Raw genomic sequence first — 24,609 nt, forward strand, 5'->3', positions numbered from 1 at the left:
GCCTTTGGCATTAAAGAGATGTTAAGTTCCACAAAGGAAGGAACAAAGTCCATTTTGATCCCTGTTCTACATCTATCACCAAGAACAGAGCTAAGCAAACACTGGATGGCCAGCTGATGCACCAAAAAGAAAACTGGGGGTGGGCAGGGAGTGGTATACAAAAGTGCATGCAAATAAATGTATTGTATTTAAAACAAAAGAAGTTGCTGGAACAATGGGAAGAGCCAGAAAGGGATCATATAATTAATTAAGTCAACCAATAAGTAAGTAAGTGCCTGCTTTCATTCTATATGCTAAACATAGAGCCCTGGACCAAGACAAATTCAGGGCTTGTACACTGCCGAGGGAAAGAGATTAATGAAAACAAAATGGTGCTTGTCAGAGGACAGGGGATGACAGGGGCACTATATCCCATATTACAGATGGATATAAGGACAGCTTTTCTCTTCTTAAAAAAAAAAAAAAAAAAAGGCCTATTTTGAAAATCTTTAAGTTGGGGCAGGGGACTTTCTCTACAAGAGATGGAGTCATACGTAGACACATCAAAATAGTGTACTCATGTCCTACAGAAGGGCAGGAGAGTTTAAAAAAACTTCTCTGTAACATTCTGCTTCTACTTAATAGAAAGCAATGTATAGAACTGCAACAACTTACTTCCATAGTTCTAAAAACATATGCTTTCCTTCTCAGAAAACCACCTAAGCTGGTTGAGCTACTGCATCTTCCCAAAATTACATAAATAAAGTAGAAATGAGGTTAGAAAATGCACATGAAAGAATATTTATCATGTTTCATACAACTAAATTATTTTTGCACAATGTTCTTTTTCTCTCTCTCCAGCAAAGCAAAACTTCCCATGCCAAATTCTGCAATAAGCTCCTTAAGATTGTTCTCCAATGACAAGAACAAATGAGTGCTGTTAATGATTTTCAGATTTAAAGCAATAATTCTCATATAAAACAATTTTTTCCTTGAGATTTGCCAAACTATTTCTCTCCAGAAAAACTGTATCCTTAGTCTAAGAATTTTTCACTATATTGTCCAGGCTGACTAATTTTTACCTTGAATGCAAACCAACAGAAGAGACAATTTTTCAAGGGATGATGAGTTGAAAGCCAAGAAAACATTTTCTACTTCTTATAATTTAATCCACATTGAATTATAAATAAATCTGGCAGTATCAAAATAAGAGTTTTGTCAGCATACAAACCTCCATATTCTTTTTTAAGCTTCACAAAAAATGGTTGGTTCTGATCATAATTTTTAGGGGCAAAAACACCAACAGTTTGGATCATGTCTCTCATGTTAAGAAATAGATAATTAGCCTTCACCTTTTCTCTGTGCACTGTAGACAGATTCTTTTGATTGATACATTTGTTCCAAAAGAACCTTTGCAGACATAGTGGATGAAGGGTAGCATTATGCAAATTCTGTATATTTGAAGACAGATAGTTAAATAGAAGCTACCAATATGAATAATGAGCATTATCTTTCAAATGTCTTCGGGACAGGTTCTCTCCTATCAAATGTACAGCATCTTGTAAATGTTGACATTTTTGGCATCTATCTGCACTGGGCCTAGTTTAATATGACTGGTAAAAAATTCTGAAATAAAGAAAAGTTAAATTTAAAAATCACAATCCTAATTCATTTTAAATTAGAACAAAATATGAACAATGTAAATATTAACAGGATATAAACTATTGTAAAATCTTCATTCTTCAATACACTTTGGTATTGAAGATTAGGAATGAGAAAATGAACCAGCTGTCTATGACATACATAAATAAATCAAGCAGTCAAAAAGTTGTATGAAGTTGAAAATGCTTCACATTTTCTTAGGAAAAGCATGTATGTTTTGATAGATGGAATGAATACAGTTAATCTCAAAGTTTGCGATAAAATGCAACTGTCACTACATTAAAAAGACGATTTTCATGCTGGAAATGAACTAAACTGAGTCACAATAACTTGTCTGACAAACGTTTCAATGTTTCACTTTCCCTTCCCAAGTCTACCAAATGTTTGTGCCAAATGTTCCACAATCATCTTACATTCTCAGATGCTTCTTCACAAATTGGTATAGGGATGAATAATTATATGAAGAATCCAATGTATAAAATTATGTAGATGCTAAAGTGTATGTTCTCTATTTTAAGTTTTTGCCATTTCCCACCCCCCCCTTTTGGCTTCTAGTTCTTGAATAACCCTCAGAAACATGCATCTTGCGTCAACAGAGAATATAAGAAGTGGAGGAGGAGAAATCCAGTAAAAAAAAAAAAAACACAAACAAAACCCCCAGGTTTCTAGGGTGGTGGAGCAGTGCAGATAATGCAACACTGTGATCACTAGTAGACTAAGTCAGGAAATAAGATGGGGATCAGGTATGGAAGAAGGGGAAAAACGATGAATTTACTTCTGAACATGCTAAATTAAGAGTTACCAATACATATCTCGTTCAATCACTATTTGAGTATTTGAGTACCTAAAATGTTACCAGGCTGCAGGAATTACAAAGACAATTAGATGTACAGGTCTAGTCTAAGATTTGGGAGTCATCAGGCAATATACAGAAAAAAACTGCATGAGACTACTCCAAGTGAGCGTATAGAGGAAGAAAAGAAGTAGACTGAGACCTTTATAAGAACAGATTTAAGAGAAAGGCAGAGAAAGAGAAATCGATAAAACAAAAGCCAGAAACGCAGAAGGCAAATCAAGAGAGACTGGTGCTACAAGTGGAGAATTTCAATAAGCAGAAATAACTAGCATCAACCTCTCACAAAATTACAGGTAATAGTGAGAAGGGAGATTCTGGGTCATGAAAATATATAAACTGAAAAAGAACTGAATTGAGGAGTCAATGGAGACCAAACTGAAGACACAGGAAAGATCATGGTTCTATTATTTTCTCCAAACCAACTTCTGCACCTCAGTATTTGCCTCATTTGCTTTAACCCACAGGAACAATTACTCTGTTTTAGATACCAGTGCTGGGAGAAAACAGGTATATTCTTTAATGGAAAACCTTTCCAGATTCCACTATTTCAACGATTTCCCACCCCGTCCCTGTACATGCATGAGAGTACGCTTATGTGCACATGCACAGACAACATCAAATCTTGTACTGAAGTCTCTACTGTGAATAAATATAAAACAAAGACCTCTGAACTAGACATCAGAGCACAAGGATTTATATTGTTATTTTCTCATTTTCAATAGGAAATAATCTTTTTCTAAAAAATACAAATTATGAAATTTGAGAAAAACATTTCAATGAGAAAAAAATGCAATCATAGAATCAGTAAATTTTAGAATGAGAGTTTAGCAGGTATAATTGGAAAGATGCTAGATCAGAACTTCAGATTTGTCATTAACTAGGTTTTAGGATTATGAGCCAGCTCTTTTACCTTTCTGGACTTCGGTTGTCTCAATTGTAATATAAGTGAATTAGATACAAGAGACCACTGTGGTCCCAGCCAGCCTTAAGAAGAACATGATTCTGGTCCTATGTGTGCTATTTCTAGGTAAAGAAAACAAGGCTTAAAGAAGACAATTCAATGACTTGAAAAGTTAGTATGGTAGAGCCATTTTGGAATTTATGGTTCCCAATTCTCAGTCTAATGTTCTTTATGCTATAAAAAGTTTATGTTTTTATGGAGTATGAAGATATTGATGACTTTTTAAAATCCTCTGTTCTTCCGCTCCCCAAATTACATCTTTCAAGAATGGGCACAGCCAAGGTGACAAGTGGTAAAAAGTGAAGCACATGCAGAATGTCTTTCCTAATATCCAGCTTACAGCCTCTCTGACTGAGTCATGCTTATTATGGCCCTGAACTATTTATCAAAGAAACAGACAAATGGTATGTAGTGGCCACTATCTATACAATGCATAGGAGTATTCTGCCTTCAATTCAGGGTGTACAACATTCCCCATTATCACTGGAATTCTAGAATGTCCCACAATGGTCTAATAAGTTCAAGTCTTCTCTGACAAACTAAGGCTGATGCCGTAGAGCAGCTGAATGACAGTGTCATCAACTGTCTTTGTCCCTACTTTGTGTTCCGGTCACTGGTATTGTAAAGACTTCAAAGTTTACACTGTAGAGTCTCCTAAACTAGTAACAGCTTTTTCCATTATTTTCAAAAATAGTTATGGTGAAATCCAGTATGAGTAGTTACATAAAAGACAAAGTGGAAATAGGGGAGCAAAGGGGATACTGGGACAAAGCAAATGTTTTCATTTGATTACTCTCTACATGGGATCAGACCAATTTATTTTAATGCATATACTAGGTATATATAATATAAAGTATTTTCTGTATTTAAATTTACATATACATTTAAAATGGTATAGTTTCAGTCTTTTTTATTCAAATACCTAATAAGGCACTACTATTCATATTTTGTTGAACATAAGCTTATAATGTTTAGGTTCAATAATTCTTGGAATTCATCAACACTGTAAACTATACAGTAAAGAGATACATTCTTAGGCAAATAATATGTCAAATACAGATTTGTCTGTCTCAGCACTGAGCTAAAGTTCCACAGCTAAACAGCTAATTTCTTCCAGGAAAACAGTAACACCAATATTCATTGAGACTGCTTTTCATAATTCACTGTAAAATATCTGCCAACTACATAAAGCGAGAACTCACAATGTTGAAAATAAATTCATTAAATCTTTTGATCAATTTCTTTAGTTAATGTTAAATATTTTGACAGCATTAAACTTCACGGCAAACTATTGGTTCATTCTTTAAAAGCATTACTAAAATAGGTAAAACATATTGCTTTACCATATGGTCCATCTCTAAGAAGACATGAAAATACACTCCAGGTAATAAGTTAACACATTCCTCTAGTCTATTTTTTCAACTTAACAATCCTTTAATTTCTTTAAAGGACACACGAACTTTTAAAATATATTGAATTTTATATAAACTACTGATTAAGGCAGAGCAACAACCAGGCATAATGAACACACATGATGTAACTCACCTAAATAGGGAATGCAAGGTGTCATCTTTAAGCTACTTATATAGTCTCTGAGTCTTTTGTAGTTATCTTCTTTACTCATTACATATTCTAATTTTTCAAAGGTAGTTTTGTCTTTTCGACTTAATAACTAAAAAACAAACAGAAAAGCCTAAGTTATTTCCGAATCCAATTTTATTATAGCAAAGACTTGAAGTTATAGTTACTATAAATTTGAATTTTAATTTCAAAGTTATATCTTCTTTAATTATATTTTGGTAGTATATAAATAAAACAAAATCAAACATGTCTATTAATATAATAAACCCAAATTCATTATTTTTAAAATACAATATACTTTGTATGTACATAAAATAATTAACTTACTAAGTAGTAAATTATACATTATTTCTTATCTTTACTATTTTAAATGGCTAAATAATTTTTATTAATCATTTTCCTAATTTAAAATAATTATGGGGCTTCCCTGGTGGCGCAGTGGTTGAGAGTCCGCCTGCCGATGCAGGGGACATGGGTTTGTGTCCCGGTCCGGGAAGATCCCACATGCCGCGGAGCAGCTAGGCCCGTGAGCCATGGCTGCTGAGCCTGTGCGTCCGGAGCCTGTGCTCCGCAACGGGAGAGGCCACAACAGTGAGAGGCCCGCGTACCGCAAAAAAATAAAAAATAAAATAATAATAATCATGTATTCATATTCAGCTCAAATGCCCAAATATTTTCATGCATTGTCCCCTGCCTCTTCAAAGATAAATCTTACATAATCATTAAGAAATAAATACTGCATTTCATAATTTAAGTAATAATTTTCCTTGATAAAGCTAATCATGGCTAGTCCTACCAGTAACTATAAAACTATGATTTAGGGTTTCCCTGGTGGCACGGTGGTTAAGAATCCACCTGCCAATGCAGGGGACATGGGTTCGAGCCCTGGTCCGGGAAGATCCTACATGCCGCGGAGCAACTAAGCCCGTGAGCCACAACTACTGAGCCTGTGCTCTAGAGCCCGTGCTCTGCAACAAGAGAAGCCACCACAATAAGAAGCCCACGCACCACAATGAAGAGTAGCCTGCACACCGCAATGAAGCGTAGGCCCTCGCTCTCCGCAACTAGAGAAAGCCCATGCACAGCAATGAAGACCCAATGCAGCCAAAAATAAATAAATTAAATAAATAAATTAAAAAAAGAAAAACAACTATGATTTACATGTTTGGATTTTTGACATTTTTTTCTTTGATCCCTTTGATCAGTGCTATATTGCATACAGTTGATCAATCAACAGCAGCTGTTTTAGGAGGCTTGAGGAGTAGATTTGTAGTGGGTGCCCTTTGAGAAAAAATGGAGCTATCAAGGGGAATAAAAGAAAAGCAGGGTCAGTCACCCAAAAAGTATTAACTAAAAGATTCAGAAAATATGTATTTTTAAGTATTCCAAAGACTCTGAAAAAATTTTTTCTCTTTAAATATGTGAAGTTACTATTTCATTATGATGTAATCAGATTTCACTTTGTATCATAAAATATTTACGTTATTTTATAGTAGGCAAAACACTTCCACCAATAAAATTCTAATTCTCCTATGAGGTTAACAGAAAAGTCAGAGGATTGATTTAAAGATGAGGTGACTGAGATTCAAAGGAGAAGCAGTACATATCAACACTCATCAGTCATCCACTCACAAAGACTAGGTACTGTTTTTCAGGGTCCTGTTTTTCAGTCTGGTCCTGGAGACAGAAAACTCTAACACCTGCTCTTTCTAGTATTACAAGTAGTACAGTTGGAATTGATGTTGGAATCTATTTTTCACAGGCTCCAAGAGGCAGATTACCATTGGATAATCTTTATCAAGAAAATGTCTGACCAATATCCCTCTCTCTTTAAAACACAAGAGTTCAAGGAGTTCTTTGCCTGAATGTTTTAGATAGATTTTCCAGGGTCTGAAACACTGGTTTCACAGCTTTTTGTGGCCCAGCTTCAACACACTTGATCGGCATTTTCAAGATTAGGTGCAACTCTCTGCTTGAGTGACCTGTAAATCCAAACATCCTTTTCTCTCCCACATAACAAAGCATTTAAATGTGCAAAATATACTGACATGACATAGCAGGGATAAAAAGAAACTTATTCTTTTTTTCCAAAGTCAATCATTCTAAAACTCTGGTACAGTATCAGGAGAAACAAATTACTTGGGACTCATAACTGATCTTGACACATCTGAAACACAAAACTAAAGAACCACACAGTCTAACATGTATAAAAATAACTTATATTTTGGAATTTTCAAAACAAATCAATAACTAGATTGAAAGGATTCAATCTCCAGTGGCATAGCAGAGACTTGTTTTCAGAAGACTATTTTAAAAGGCTGTGGTAAAATATACATAATATTTACCACTTTAAACATTTTGAAGTATATAGTTTAGTAGCATCATCGGCCAATCACTGCAACCACCCAAGGACAGAACTCTTTTCATCTTCCCAAACTGGAACTCCACACCCATTAAACAGAAACTCCTCATTGCTTGTTCCTCCCAGGCCCTGGTAACCACTTTCTACTTTCTGTCTCAACCAATGTGACTACTCTTGGAACCTCATATATATGGAATCATTCAGTATTTGTCCTATTGTGTCTAGCTCATTTCATTTAGCATAATATCATCAAGATTTATCCATGGTGCAGCATGTGTCAGAATTTCATTCCTTTTTAAGGCTGAATAATATTTCATGCTATGTTTATACCACATTTTGTACATCCATTTACCTGTTGGTGGACATCTGGATTGTTCATACCTTTTGGTTATTGTTAATCATACTGCTTTGAACACTGGTGTAAAAATATGTTTGAATCCCCACTTTCAGTTCTTTTGGGTATACATCCAGAAGTGGAATTGATGGATAAATGGTAACTCTATGTAATTCTAATTTTTTGAGGATAAATCCTATTATTTCTAATCATTTTTTTCTGACTGTGCTGGCTAAGATCTCTATGTTGAATAGAAACGGTGAAAATGGGCATCCTTTTCCTTGATGTTAAAGCGAACGTTGCTAATATTTCCCCCACTTGGATTTTTTCTGGTACATTCCCTTTGTCGGTTTTAAAGAAAACCCCAAACACTCTCAATTCTTCATTCATATGATCTTTATTATCTTCTAACGTGACCCGATACCCTACCCCTCTCAATCCTTTCCAACTGTACCCTCTAGGACTCAGGGTCCGTTCTCTGCAAAAGTCCCATCTTTGACCTTTTCTTGAAGCATTCTCTTTCTTTTCTTACAAACGTTGTAACATCAGTCTGGAGTTCAGTTAGGTGCCGTTCTTCCTCCTTTCTCTTCACAATTCCTTCCAGCTTATTGTCACACTATCCTCCCCAAAATCTTCCAGCTTCTAATTAAGTTCAAGCACTAGATCAGTGCTGTCCAATCAAATTTTGTGTGATGATGGAAATGTTCTACGTCTGTGCTGTCCATACAATAGCCACTAGCCACATGTGACTACTGAGCATTTGTAACATGGCTAGAAAGACTAAGGAACTGAACCTTAAATTTTATTTAATCCTAAGGATTTAAATTTAATAGCCACATGTGGCTAGTGGCTATAGTACTGGACAAAAGAACACTAGATTACAACACTTATATTACTGTCATTAATAGAGCTACAAGTTATTTTCCCATCATTAAGATTTTAGTAGTTGGAGAAGAAGAGTCTATGAACCAATATTATTCTTATATCCTGATGACTGCAGTCTTTATACAGACGATACTCCCAATACCCTGGTTTCTAAGTTTCTTCACTCCTCTTTGAATCATCTCATCTTCCACCACTCAGCCTCCACTCCCTAGGACGTCCTGAACCCAATAAATATTTGAGGGCACCAGGATTTCCACCAGTTACCATACTACCTTTTCAATGTTCATTATCTCTTTCCTTTTACTTGGGTTAAACTCCTCGTCTATCACTAAAACAACTTTTACTTTTGACTACTTTATCTCTTATACTATCCTTGACCCCTCTGTGGTACAAACAAGCCTAAAAAAAATCCATCTCTGCTTAAATACAATTATCTGCACTTCTCCAGGTTAATGCTGAACACCCGAACCTGGCTGGAGAGTACATAACTTTCCTGACTGGTTTCACTGTAAGTTCCCGACCAAAAATCTCAAATGGACCTTCATAAGACCTACCAAACCTACAATGTTTCTCTAGTTAATTCACTCTCACACTCTCCTAGATGACTTTCATCCTTTCCTCCTTCTGCAAACCAAGACCTCCCCCACTCTCAACTAATGACCTTGCTTCTTATGTCTTATGAAATAAAGCATCAGAAGAACTTCTGCAGAATCCCACCACCAAATCTACCAACATACCTGTGTCTGTAACCAAATGCATCCCCTTCTCTCCTGTTAAAATGGATAAACTGTTCCTGCCCCACTAGAGTACTGGACCTCATTCCCTCGTGCCTAATCTAGTAGGTATCACTGGAGTGACTCTTTTTTCTCTTACTATTTCCTCATTCTATTATATTAGATCATTGCACCAACATACAAATATATTGTCATGGATCTCATCTTCAAAATGAAAACAAAACGCCACGAACCTTTAATATCCTATTTCCCTCCAGCTACTGCCAGATTTCTCTACAGGACCTCACCCCAGTCCTTTACAGCAAAATTCCTCAAATGCATTCTCTGTACTTACTGTCCCATTTTTTTCTCCACCATTCTCTCAAATCCAATCAGTCTTTCACCCCACTACCGTACTGAAGCCACCTCTGCCAAGGTCACCAATCCTTTCCAACTTCCAGATTCAATGGTCATCTCAAAGTTCTCATTTGACACAGGTGAGCACTCTTTCTTGAAACACCTTCTTTACCTGACTGTGGAAAACTTTTACCCGTGATATTTCCTTTGTTGATTACAACCTCATGTTTTAAATACTATCTTTATGCTGATGATCACAAAAATGTATCTCTAGCTCTAACTGTTCTATTAAACTTGTATACCTAACTCTGACCTTATAGTTCCACGTGAATATTTTATCAGCCAACTCAAAATTGATATGTATAAGATGGAACCCCCCCCCAACACTCCTTCTCTATACCTCCCTGAATATCAGTAAATTGCATCTGCATTCTCTTATTCGATGCCATCTCTCTGAATTCAGCTCCTGTCATCAACTACTCCTTAGCTTGTTTCACTCTGCCAACACTGACCACCCTGCTATTCTGTGAACATTGCCAGGCCCTTTGCACTGGCTACTTGTTTGGAATTCTCTTCTCTCAGATATGCACATGAATGTTTTCCTCAGTTACTCTAGGTCTCTACCCAAATGTCACTTATCAGAGCCTCTTACCACACATCATAAAAAGGAAAGCACGGAAGTATCTTATATCTCACTTACTCTGCTTTACTTTTCTACAGAGCGTTTATCACTATTTATGATATATCATTCATTTATTTACAGCTTATCTTTCCCCAGAAGAATGTTAGCTGTACAAGAATGGACTTTGTCTGTATCATTCACTATGCATGTCAAGCAATTAGACAGTGCCTGGCACAAAGTGGAATATTTTAAAGTTTAATATAAATACCAAAAATTTTATTCAGATTAATAATAGAGCTGTTACTAAATTTAAACAAAATTATTCTCCATGCAATACATGAGGGAGACAACGAAAATAACTTCAAGGAAAATAAAAATTAACTTGAGGGAAATGTATCTCATTTCTAAACCACAATATAAACCAGAGTATAATTCTTTTCCCTAAAACTTCAAAGATGGAATTCATAACTGTATATTTATAATCATTTCCATTCCCTCATTAAGTTCAAATTTTAACAAATAAGGTCATCATTAAAAATAATTTTTAGAGTAGGAAAACCGTTCACTCAGGTGTTTCTAAAATACAAATAAAATATAAAGAGGACCATAAACTGTTCCAAGCTAATGTTTTTCCAGTATAGAAATCTACCCTAATTTTCATGAGAAACATCTGTCTCTTCAGATACTATGAAAAGTGAAAACAGCACTAGGCTAATTAAAAACAAAGTTATATTTTATCAAGTAAAAAAGTGTTTTAAAGTCAGTCAAGTCTTTATTACAGGACAGTAAGAACACACTAACCCTTTGTACAAAATGTAGTAAACAAAATCATTCCTCTTTTACATTAAAGAACAGTATTAAATATGAACAGATTTAACTGAATCTAAAATTTCAGTTATATAAAATCTAAATGAAAAATATCTAGAAACCTTGAGGCCAGTATCCGGTTAATCAACTGTAAAAGTACACAAATTTGCACAAGTAAAAATTCACACCCTGACCTTGTTAAAGTAATAGAACCAAATATGATTAGCATAATACCACAATGTGCAGAAACACTGCCTACTTTCATGTTAACTATCAGATTTCCCATTGTTCCTAAGGAAACAACCTGAGAGTTTATTGACTAAAAAATAATGGAAATCTGAATGAGTAAATTTTTTTTTGAAAATTACAATTTGTATCGTCCTCAAATTTTCCAAAAGCATAATCTTTACATGATTAACACAATTTTTTTTTTGCATTTACACTTTCCCATCAATAAGCTTGAAATGCTATGTTGTCAAAGATGTTTAAAGAGGTTCTAGAAAAATGAGTTCCTAAAGAGCAGAAACGAAGCACCAAGTTGTTAATTTACCCAAAAAATACCTAACAAGCCTAGTGAAATACTTATTTAAGGAGAGAGAAAAAAGTATGTAGGTTTCAAAGAACAGTACAAAGTACTTCAAAAATCCTTATCTATTATCATAATATTAACCTTACTAAGAACTATAAAAGGAACTAACACATCTTTACTTCCAACAGGAAGTCTAACCTTTCATTAACTAAGGAAAATTACTCACCGCCCATGTTTTAGTCAACCTGAAAATTGGGGCACTCTGTAAGCCAGAAACCACTGCCATAAGTGCGTGAAGGTTATTCAGCTCGTACAGTTTCTGGAAGATTTAAGAAAAGCAGGGAGGAGAGATGAAAAATAAACAGCATGAATACAAGACAACTTTAACAACAAGTATAATCTAGGCAACTGGTAGTGTTCTAGTACTTATTACCCTCATTGTTGAGATTTGTCTTTGGGGTATCCACTATATTTACAGTAAGCTGATTTCGGCCCACAATAGAACTTCCACATTCTAACTTGGCACTGCCCCCAAGCTCTGGGAACAGATCTACCTCTAGTTGTGTAATACATTAAGAAAACCAAAATTATGGCTCAGTATCAAGGTTACCTGGTATGACCATGCATCCTCATTTCTTGTAAGCAGTTTCCTTCCTTATACTGAAATATTACTAGCCTCTGCCTTATGATCTGAGTTTAAAGGAAGGGTCCATGCCCAGGATCCTGATCTGGTGTCCTACTCAGGATCCCCATTATTCCAGGGCTAGGGTTCAAACCTGCTTTCCATAGCCCTCCTCAATTTCCTGCTTCCTCCTGGCTGAATCTTCAAATCCTTTGTTCCTTGTTCATGTTGGGATATCCACCTGCTTCCCAATACCAGACCTTGCTTTTTACAGCCTCCGTGCAGAAGGCTCCCATCTAATGCTAGGTTCCAACCGTTTACCGAGAGATCTACTATTTTTGTCAAATTATTGCTAATTGCCCAGGTTTCTTCAAACTATCAGACGCTTACATCTCAATGGTCTTATCATTTAAAAACTGTCCTCACCATGAAGCGACTCCAAGGCAAAAATGGCCTGTTCTGAATATGAAAACCAAGGCAAAGTGAAGGGTTCTATTCCTCTGAAGAACCCTAACTAATACCACCTTAACTCAGGTCTCAAAGAACCCCCATAAAATTTCAAGAAATATGAACTCAAGTAAGAGAAAAAAAGGAAAAGGAAAAGGATAAATACAAGGAAACAATAATTCACAAATGGAGAACATCAGGTATTAGCCTCAAATAAAATGAAGATTAAAAATGAAGGCATTATCTAGAAAGCAACATAAAAGCCAAAGGGTCTTTTAAAAAATGTGAAATAAAAGGTAAAGAGACATCAAAGGAAGAGCAAAAAAGGCCAACATTTATCTTAATGGAGCTTCAGACGGACATGATAAAAAACAATGGGGTAGAAACAATATGAGAGATAATGGTGGATTATTTTCTCAAATTACCAAAAGACACTAATTCCCAGGGCTAGTAAGTTCAAGAAATCCCAAGTAGAGTAAATTAAAAACAAAAACAACTGTAAGTCTGGAATAGCATTTTTCAAGAACAAGGATGACATAACAATGCTTCCAGACAAAAGAAAGAGAACTTTTTAAAAAGATTTAAAAAATGGTGCCAACAGGATTATTCATATGGAAAAATATGAACTGGAATCCATAATTCCTACATATTATATCTAAAATTTCAGATGAATTAAATATCAAAATCAAAGCTGTAGAACTTTTAAAGAATAATATAAGAGAAAATCTTTGATATTCTCAGAGGTGAGAGTAAGATATTTAAGTGAGATATTCTTAAATCAGAAAATGAAAATTACAGATTAATACATTTGACTATTAAAATTAAGAGCATCTATATCAAAAGATAACATGAAAAGAGTTATAAGACAAGTCACAAATAGGAAGATGTATGCAAAGAATATAGCAAAGAACTTTAGTATCTGGAATTATATTTTTAAAACTGCTATAAAAATCAAAGACCAATACTATAATAGAAAATTGTTCAAAGATCTTGAACAGACATTTCAGGAGAGAAAACCTAAACAGCCAACACACAAAAAATGTTATTTTTCACCAGATTCAATGAAAGTTAGTGGTGTAACTGTCATTTCTTTGAAGATAAATTTGTCTTTTCTCTCTATATTTCTAGGGCTTTAACCTGCAGTTGAGCACCAAGAGACTCACACATGAATGCTTTATAAGCAGTGGTACTTATAACAGCAAAAATCTAGAAACTCCTGCCCAAGTTTCTAGGCTGTCTGCCCTACAGATTTCAGATTTGCGTTTCCCCCCACCTAATCACACGAGATAATTCCTTAAATCTTTTTATACATTATATACATATATATATGTGTGTGCGTATTTTTTTTTTCTGTCTCTACAGAACCGTAACTGAAACAACCTACTAAAAGAAGAGAAAGACCTGCCAGTTTTATAACAAACTGAATACAGAAGGCGAGTCTAACTACAGGGATTTAAGAGACAGAAATGAGACAAAAAAATTATGAATTTAGGGCTTGAGATGAAAGTAAACACCGTCAAAAATAACTCAAAGCCTAAGAGTCTGAATTGGAATTAAATGATTATTTGATGAGGATAATGGCAGGTTTGATGGACAAAATTTGGTGGTTCTGAGTGGAACATACAACAAGTACATAAAAAAAAAAACTAACAAAAATACCAGAAAACAATAATGCAAATTCAGGATCTATGGAGAAAAGTCATGGACTTCTATTAGCTAAAACCCAATATTTATCTAACATATCACAAAGAATGTTTTTAAAAATTTTATGACACTTCTGCAAAATATCAAATTTTCAGAAGGCTAGCTCTGCCACCTAGTGCCATAGAATGTTAGAATACAATTGTTCCAAGGTGCTCAAGGGGGAAATATGGAAGAGTTATGACTTACAATAATTACATTTTTACAATAATTTACAATTGTAAAAATGATATCCTCATTTTATTCCATCTTTGTTCACAGGTGAGATAAGTTATGCATTTATTATAAGAATAATGACAGATATGGTTACAATTATACCTCTTTTTAGTTAACATAAATTTGGAGTTGTTACAAATTTTAATAAAATCTTGAATGTTCTATTCCATCCTCCTCTCTAAATTTTGACTATCCTTGAAATCCATGTTTTATTTCTCTTGCTGCATCTATTATCTACGTTGCTCAATTAAGGTATTTGGTTAACATCCTCATTTATACTATTTAAAAAAAAATAGTCTTATCATTCTCCATATGGTTGGCAGAGTGATCTATTTCAAAGGCAAATAATTGATACGTATTTTCCTACTTAATCCTATAAGGCTTTTTCAATCACCTGCAGAATAGACCAGTATTTTATAAATATTAAACTTCATCATAATCTGACCTCTGCCCAGTCAAATATTATGTAATTCAGCTTCTCTGAGAGAGGGAGGAAAAGTATAAAAGAAAGGGGAGGAAGACAGGAGGAATAAAAGAAAAGGCAAAGGAAACAGGCATTCAATTTAAAAAACAGACTTATATTATTAGTCAGTAGGCCATATTTTCTAGGGTCGATAAAAAGTGAACATAGTGTCACAGGCAAACATTTACTTACAAGCGTTGCTAAATGATTAAACTCAAAAATAGAAACACAAGTTTGTCTTACCTTAGCAGTTTTAATATAGTGGCTCAAAACTTCTGCTCTAATTTTTAATGTTTGAGCATGAAGAATCTCTCTAACAACCCAAAAGCTTACCTGCAAATAGAAATTAAAAATAGTTGAATAGCAAGATTCTTTACTTACTAGGATCAAATTAATGACAAGAGCTATTTGAGAAACAGATAGCTGTTAAAAAAAATACTTTCTCTTTCCCTTGATTCACCACCAGGACATAAACAATCTTCAAATGTTGCATACACTTCATATATACACAGACAGATATAGAAATGTATATAAGTGTGTACACACACATAAAAACATCACTACAATTTTTAATTTATAAAAGCTAATACAAATTTTGAAGGAAAAGAGAATGCAATAAAACCAGAGTGATGCAACATGAGCACTATAAAAGTGTTTTCTGCTGTATTTTGAAACACTTTGGCAGAAATAGACAAGCTCTAAGATCAGACATTGTAAAACATGCTATAGTATGTTTTACTGTGGCTGTGTAATCCCATGCTGCCATTTTATTTACATTGAGTAGAATCATAAGTGTAAAGAATCTCAAGTACAGTTTTACTGGTATGAATAAACTGAAATAAAATATCATAAAGAAAAATATATCTAAGTCACTCTAAAATTAAGATTGTATTTTTAAAATTATGTAATGTTTTCTAATTCAATGAAACCATTTTCAAGATTTCTTTTAAAAAACATTAAAAATCATTCATCAGAATGCTGACTAGATCTGTAACATTACTAAAATGCTCTACTCTGGTGAAAATAGTGGGCTTATCATATGATATAAAGTAATATGTATGTAACATATTCATGTACTATGAAAGCAAAATCAAAGCACTATCAGTTGGTTCAAAATTATACAAACCTAAAAACAGGATGCAGTTAGAAATCTTAGTGCAAAGGATAAAGCCACTGCCTGATATTTTGTCACCTTTTCTTAGTGAGAAATATTTTAGATTTTACTTGCAACTTTCACCTCTAAACAAATGTGTAAATGTAAAATGTATATATTTTACCAAGCCATCTTTATATTTGTTACTATACTTGAGCTACTAATGGCAATAATTATCCCTGATTCTAATAAAGTTTACTTCTACAGTATATCTAAAGTTATACTTTAGATATTTTAACAACCTTAGCAAATATTAATTACGATTCAATCTAAACTGCATAATCATTGATTTAATTAAATTTTATGTCAAATACTATGGTAATTAAAAAAAAGAATCTAAAAAAGAGTGGATATATGTATTTGTGTAACAGATTCACTTTGCTGTACACCTGAAACTAACACAACATTGTTAATCAGCTATACTTCAATAAAAATTTTTTTAATTAAAAAAAAAAGTAAAAATAAAATTAAAAACATGGCCACAAATTCTTTGTCACTCCTCACATTGAAAGTTGGGGTGTATGTCACCTCTTGTTGAACCTAGACAAGCTCATGACTGCTTCAAGAAACAGAAAATTAACAAAACTGATGCTGGCTTCCAGGAAAAGGTCATAAAAGAACATGCAGCCCCTGCCTTGATTGCTGGAACATTCTCTCTGGGACTCCTAAACTACCATGTAAGAAGTCCAACTACCCTGAGAGCACCATGCCAGAAAGGCTAAGTGTAGGTGCTCCCCAGTTGAAAGTCCCAGCTAAAGCCAACCACACCTGAGAACACTGCCCCAGAATGATCAACACTGAGGCATAGATTAATGAAATTACTGGACTTAGAGGAAAAAAATCTTTAGGCCGAGACAAAAAGAGAAAGTGATTTTTAGGGAAAAGAAAATTTAATTATCATCAGACTTTTCAATAGCAACACTCTGCCAGAAAAAAAAATGGAGTACTATATCAAATATTATCAAGAAAGAAAATTTCATACAAAGGACAGGCAGACTTGTCAACATGTAAAAAACTCAAGAATTACTGTTCCGATGAACCCTTCCCAAGTAATTTCCTGGAGAACGAGCTTCAGACAGTCAAATGACTAGAGAAACATCAACATGAGGATGGTAGTGAGCATTAAATATGCACTTATTCACAGAAATAAGAGTAATGAGGGTTAAAAGAAGGAGAGTACGTTATATAATGCCTATATGCCCAGACAATATATACAATTATAAAAAATACAACATTTGCAAAACATATAGTTACCTCTTTATAGGAATATTATTGGTATTAGTATTGTTATTCTGAGACTGTTATTTGTTATGTAGGCTAAAGCAAATGAGTCACATAGGATACTGTATCATGCCCTGTGTTCCCTGAAAACCAGATTGTGGGTATGGAAGAAAGGATATGCAGATATAATATGGAAGAGGTGAAGTAAAACTCTGGTCCTGAATTTGAATTAGAAGTATTAATAAGAACTCATGAGATATTTTATCTTTAAATATTTGTGTGTGTATGATATCCTAGCTATATCTGCTGAAATGGCCTAGAAATTATGGTCACCCTAGTAGCAATGAGCATTTTTAGCACCCAGGTCCATTTCCCACTATAAGAAACCAAGGTTTATTAAAGAAATGTTGATTTCAGGCAGAGGGCAGGTGATGGACAAAATGAACATGCAACATCTTTCCACACAAATAGCAAAGAAACTGTTAACAAGATTACTAGGGTCTGCCAACCTGAAGAGACTGCCATTGGCCAAAGATGGGACAATGTGAGTTTCAATAAGGGTAATAATTGCAATGGGTTGAAACACATCATCTTTGTTTACATTTATGAGTTCAAAATAAAATTAAAATAAACTACTTGGTCTTCGTTAAATGACAACACCAATTCATTATCTTCAGAACTGCTAAATAAAGAGAAAAAAATCCAATATTTATCCTTCCTTGCCATAGGAAATGGACCTCTGGGTATGCAAATACTAGATGAGGGAAAAATGTCTCTTTATAAAAGCATTCCCACTAATAAATAAAAATGAATGAAATGAGAATTCACCTTTTAACAACCTCAAATAATGGATCTAGACAACTGCTAACATCAAGAAACAGACCTGATGAAAAAACCCAACACAACCCAGACTCTTGCCAAAGGCACTGAACCCAACTGAACCTTTGGAACCAGCAGCTAATTTCTAGAAAACACAGAACATATTAAACTGCACTGAATGCAGTCTAGACTGTGGGAGACTCTAGAGGTTCCTCCACGGGTAAATAGTAAGGAAAAGGATAAAGGGAGAAACTGTAAATTAAAAAGTGGTGGAAAAAAAAAAAAAAAAAAAAGTGGTGGAGAGAGGAACCAAGATGGCGGAGTAGAAGGATGTGCTCTCACTCCCTCTTGTGAGAACACCAGAATCACAACTAGCTGCTGGACAATCATTGACAGGAAGACACTGAACTCACCAAAAAAGATATCCCATATGCAAAGACAAAGGAGAAGGTACAATGAGATGGTAGGAGGGGCGGAAACATGATAAAAATCAAATCCCTTAATCGCTGGGTGGGTGACTCACAAATGGGAGAACAATTATACCACAGAAGTCCACCCACTGGAGTGAAGGTTCTGAGCCCCACATCAGGCTTCCCAACCTGGGGTCCGGCAACAGGAGGATGAATTCCTAGAGAATCAGACTTTGAAGCTTAGTGGGATCTGATCGCAGGACTTCGACAGGACTGGGGGAAACAGAGACTCCACTCTTGGAGGGCACACACAAAGCAGTGTGCGCATCGGGAGCCAGAGGAAGGAGCAGTGACCCTAGGGGAGACTGAACCACACCTATTGGCTAGTGTTGGAGGGTCTCCTGCAGAGGCAGGGGGGTGGGGGTGGTGGCTCTGGCTCACCATGGGGACAAGGACACTGGCAGCAGAAGTTCTGGGAAGTACTCCTTGGCGTGAGCCCCCCCATAGTCTATCATTAGCCCCACTAAAGAGGCCAGGTAGGCTCCAGTGCTGGGTTGCCTCAGGCCAAACAACCAACAGGGAGGGAACACAGCCCCACCCATCAGCAGACAAGCGATTAAAGTTTTACTGAGCTCTGCCCACCAGAGCAACACCAGGCTCTACACATGACCAGTCCCTCCCATCAGGAAACTTACACAAGCCTCTTAGATAGCCTCATCCACCAGAGGGCAGACAGCAGAAGCAAGAACTACAATCCTGCAGCCTGTGGAACAAAAACCACATTCACAAAAAGATAGACAAGATGAAAAGGCAGAGAGCTATGCACCAGATGAAGGAACAAGATAAAATCCCAGAAAAACAACTAAACCAAGTGGACATAGGCAACCTTCCAGAAAAAGAATTCAGAATAATGATAGTGAAAATGATCCAGGACCTCGGAAAATGAATGGAGACAAAGATCAAGAAGATGCAAGAAATGTTTAACAAAGACCTAGAAGAATTAAAGAACAAACAAACAGATGAACAATACAATAACTGAAATGAAAACTACACTAAAAGGAATAAATAGCAGAATAACTGAGGCAGAAGAACAGATAAGTGACCTAGAAGACAGAATGGTGGAATTCACTGCTGTGGAACAGAATAAAGAAAAAAAGAATGAAAAGAAATGAAGACAGCCTAAGAGACCTCTGGGACAACATTAAACACAACAACATTCACATTATAGGGGTCCCAGAAGGAGAAGAGAGAGAGAAAGGACCAGAGAAAATATCTGAAGAGTTTATAGTCGAAAACTTCCCTAACATGGGAAAGGAAATAGCCACCCAAGTCCAGGAAGCGCAGTGAGTCCCATACAGGATAAACCCAAGGAGAAACATGCAGAGACACATAGTAATCAAATTGGCAGAAATTAAAGACAAAGAAAAATTATTGAAAGCAGCAATAGAAAAACGACAAATAACATACAAGGGAACTCCCATAAGGTTAACAGCTGATTTCTCAGCAGAAACTTTACAAGCCAGAAGGGAGTGTCATGATATACTTAAACTGATGAAAGGGAAGAACCTACAACCAAAATTACTCTACCTGGCAAGCATCTCATTCAGATTCAAAGGAGAAATCAAAAGCTTTACAGACAAGCAAAAGCTAAGAGAATTCAGCACCAACAAACCAGCTCTACAACAAATGCTAAAGGAAGTTCCCTAAGTGGGAAACACAAGAGAAGAAAAGGACCTACAAAAACAAACACAAAACAATAAGAAAATGGTCGAAGGAACATACACATCGATAATTACCTTAAACATGAATGGATTAAACGCTCCAACCAAAAGACATAGGCTTGCTGAATGGATACAAAAACAAGACCCATATATATGCTGTCTACAAGAGACCCATTCAGACCTAGGGACACATACAGACTGAAAGTGAGGAGATGGAAAAAGATATTCCATGCAAATGGAAATCAAAAGAAAGCTGGAGTAGCTATACTCATATCACATAAACTAGACTTTAAAATAAAGAATGTTACAAGAGACAAGGAAGGATACTACATAATGATCAAGGGATCAATCCAAGAAGAAGATATAACAATTATAAATATACATGCACCCAACATAGGAGGACCTCAATACATAAGGCAACTGCTAACAGCTATAAAAGAGGAAATTGACAGTAACAGAATAATAGTGGGGGACTTTAACAGCTCACTTACACCAATGGACAGATTATCCAAAATGAAAATAAATTTCATTTTAAAGCTTCATTTTCAGAAGCTTTAAATGACACAACAGACCAGATAGATTTAATTTATATTTATAGGACATTCCATCCAAAAACAGCAGATTACACTTTCTTCTCAAGTGCGCACGGAACATTCTCCAGGATAGATCACATCTTGGTTCACAAATCAAGCCTCAGTAAATTTCAGAAAATTGAAATCATATCAAGCATCTTTTCTGGCCACAACGCTATGAGATTAGAAATGAATTACAGGGAAAAAACCGTAAAAAACAGAAACACATGCTAAAAAATACGTTATTAAATAACCAAGAGATCACTGAAGAAATCAAAGAGGAAATCAAAAACTACCTAGAGACAAATGACAATGAAAACACAATGATCCAAAACCTATGCGATGCAGCAAAAGCAGTTCTAAGAGGGAAGTTTATAGCTATACAAGCCTACCTCAAGAAACAAGAAAAATCTCAAATAAACAATCTAACCTTACACCTAAAGGAACTAGGGAAAGAAGAACAAACAAAACCCGAAGTTAGCAGAAGGAAAGAAATCATAATGATCAGAGCAGAAACAAATGAAATAGAAACAAAGAAAACAAGAGCAAAGATCAATAAAACTAAAAGCTGGTTCTTTGAGAAGATAAACAAAACTGATAAACCATTAGCCAGACTCATGAAGAAAAAGAGGGAGAGGACTCAAATCAATAAAATTATAAATGAAAAAGGAAAAGTTACAACAGACACCGCAGAAATACAAAGCATCCTAAGAGACTACGACAAGCAACTCTATGCCAACAAAATGGACAACCTGGAAGAAATGGACAAAATCTTAGAAAGGTATAACCTTCCAAGACTGAACCAGGAAGAAATAGAAAATATGGACAGACCAATCACAAGCACTGAAATTGAAACTGGAATGAAAAATCTTCCAACAAACAAAAGTCCCAGACCAGATGGCTTCACAGGTGAATTCTATCAAACATTTAGAGAAGAGCTAACACCCATCCTTCTCAAACTCTTCCAAAAAACTGTGGAGGAAGGAACACTCCCAAACTCATTCTATGAGGCCACCATCACCCTGATACCAAAACCAGAGAAAGATACTACAAAAAGAGAAAATTACAGACCAATATCACTGATGAATATAGATGCAAAAATCCTCAACAAAATACTAGCAAACAGAATCCAACAACACATTAAAAGGATCATACACCATGATCAAGTGGGATTTATCCCAGGGATGCAAGGATTCTTCAATATACACAAATCAATCCATGTGATACACCATATTAACAAATTGAAGAAATAAAAACCATATGATCATCTTAACAGATGCAGAAAACAGATGCACAAAATTCAACACCCATTTATGATAAAAATGCTCCAGAAGGTGGGCAGAGAGGGAACCTACCTCAACATAATAAAGGCCATGTATGACAAACCCACGGCAAACATCATTCTCAATGGTGAAAAACTGAAAGCATTTCCTCTACGATCAGGAACAAGACAAGGATGTCCACTCTCACCACTGTTATTCAACATAGTTTTGGAAGTCCTAGCCATGGCAATCAGAGAAGGAAAAGAAATAAAAGGAATACAGACTGGAAAAGAAGAAGAAAGGCTGTCACTGTTTGCAGATGACGTGATACTATACATAGAGAATCCTATAAATGCCACCAGAAAACTACTAGAGCTAATCAATGAATTTGGTAAAGTTGCAGGATACAAAATTAATGCACAGAAATCTCTTGCATTCCTCTACACTAATGATGAAAAATCTGAAAGAGAAATTAAGGGAACCCTTCCATTTACCACTGCAACAAAAAGAATAAAACATCCAGGAATAAACCTACCTAGGGAGACAAAAGACCTGTATGCAGAAAACTATAAGACACTGATGAAAGAAATTAAAGACGATACCAACAGATGGAGAGATACACCATGTTCTTGGATTGGAAGAATCCATATTGTGAAAATGACTATACTACCCAAAGCATTCTACAGATTCTATACAATCCCTATCAAATTACCAATGGCATTTTTTACAGAACTAGAAAAAAAAATCTTAAATTTTCTATGGAGACACAAAAGACCCCGAATAGCCAATGCAGTCTTGAGGTAAAAAAACGGAGCTGGAGGAATCAGACTCCCTGACTTCAGACTATACTACAAAGCTACAGTAATCAAGACAATATGGTACTGGCACAAAAACAGAAACATAGATCAATGGAACAAGATAGAAAGCCCAGAGATAAACCCACACACCTATGGTCAAATAATCCATGACAAAGGAGGCAAGGATATGGAGAAGAGACAGTCTCTTCAATAAGTGGTGCTGGGAAAACTGGACAGCTACATGTAAAAGAATGAAATTAGAACACTCCCTAACACCATACACAAAAATAAACTCAAAATGGGTTCAAGACCTAAATGTAAGACCAGACACTATAAAACTCTTACAGGAAAACATAGGAAGAACATTCTTTGACATAAATCACAGTGAGATCTTTTTGATCCACCTCTTAGAGTAATGGAAATAAAAACAAAAATAAACAAATGGTATCTAATGAAACTTCAACTTTTTCACAGCAAAGGAAACCATAAACAAGATGAAAAGGCAACCCTCAGAATGGGAGAAATATTTGCAAATGAAGCAATGGACAAAGGATTAATCTCCAAAATACATAAACAGCTCATGCAGCTCAATATCAAAGAAACAAACAACCCAATCCAAAAATGGGCAGAAGACCTAAACAGACATTTCTCCAAAGAAGACATACAGATGGCCAAGAAGCACATGAAAAGCTGCTCAACATCACTAATTATTAGAGAAATGCAAATCAAAACTACAATGAGGTATCACCTCACACCAGTTAGAATGGGCATCATCAGAAAATTTACAAACAACAAATGCTGGAGAGGGTGTGGAGAAAAGGGAACCTTCTTGCACTGTTGGTGGGAATGTAAGTTGATACAGCCACTATGGAGAACAGTATGAAGTTTCCTTAAAAAACTAAAAATAGAATTATCATATGATCCAGCAATTCTACTACTGAGCATATATCCAGAGAGAACCATAATTCAAAAAGACACATGCACCCCAATGTTCACTGTAGTACTCTTTACAATAGCCATGTCAGGGAAGCAACCTAAACGCCCATTGCCAGACGAATGGATAAAGAAGTTGTGGTACATATATACAATGGATTATTACTCAGCCATAAAAAGGAACGAAATTGAGTCATTTGTTGAGACGTGGATGGACCTAGAGACTGTCATACAGAGTGAAGTAAGTCAGAAAGAGAAAAACAAATATCGTATATTAACGCATGTATGTGGAACGTAGAAAACTGATACAGATGAACCGGTTTGCAGGGCAGAAGTTGAGACACAGATGTAGAGAACAAATGTATGGACACCAAGCGGGGAAAGCCATGGGGGGGTGGGGATGGTGGTGTGCTGAATTGGGCGATTGGGATTGAAGTTTATACACTGATGTGTATAAAATTGATGACTAATAAGAACCTGCTATATAAAAAAATAAATAAAATAAAATTCAAAAAAAATAGTGGTAAACATTTAACAAATTAAAAAAACTGGCAAGGCTAAACTAGCGATCACATTTATGTGATAAAACTACAAAACACCAGACAGTGGGAACTATAAAAGTCA

The 24,609-nt window shown here is 35.4% G+C and overlaps 1 protein-coding gene across 5 annotated transcripts in view; it reads right to left on the bottom strand.

Moving 5' to 3' along the window:
* Window positions 1-24,609, bottom strand: part of RALGPS2 (Ral GEF with PH domain and SH3 binding motif 2) — a 164,700-nt gene that overhangs the window by 73,092 nt on the left and 66,999 nt on the right. For 4 of the 5 annotated variants that reach the window (XM_060132614.1, XM_060132594.1, XM_060132604.1 and 1 more), the window contains exons 6-8: window positions 15,341-15,430; window positions 11,875-11,967; window positions 5,004-5,130 (exon numbers count right to left, since the gene is read on the bottom strand). In XM_060132614.1, the coding sequence (XP_059988597.1) occupies window positions 5,004-5,130; window positions 11,875-11,967; window positions 15,341-15,430 (310 nt within the window). The remainder of the gene's footprint in view (window positions 1-5,003; window positions 5,131-11,874; window positions 11,968-15,340; window positions 15,431-24,609) is intronic. The other variant, XM_060132625.1, reaches the window with a different exon arrangement.

Source organism: Lagenorhynchus albirostris, chromosome 2 (assembly GCF_949774975.1).
Source record: "Lagenorhynchus albirostris chromosome 2, mLagAlb1.1, whole genome shotgun sequence".
Taxonomy (NCBI): domain Eukaryota; kingdom Metazoa; phylum Chordata; class Mammalia; order Artiodactyla; family Delphinidae; genus Lagenorhynchus; species Lagenorhynchus albirostris.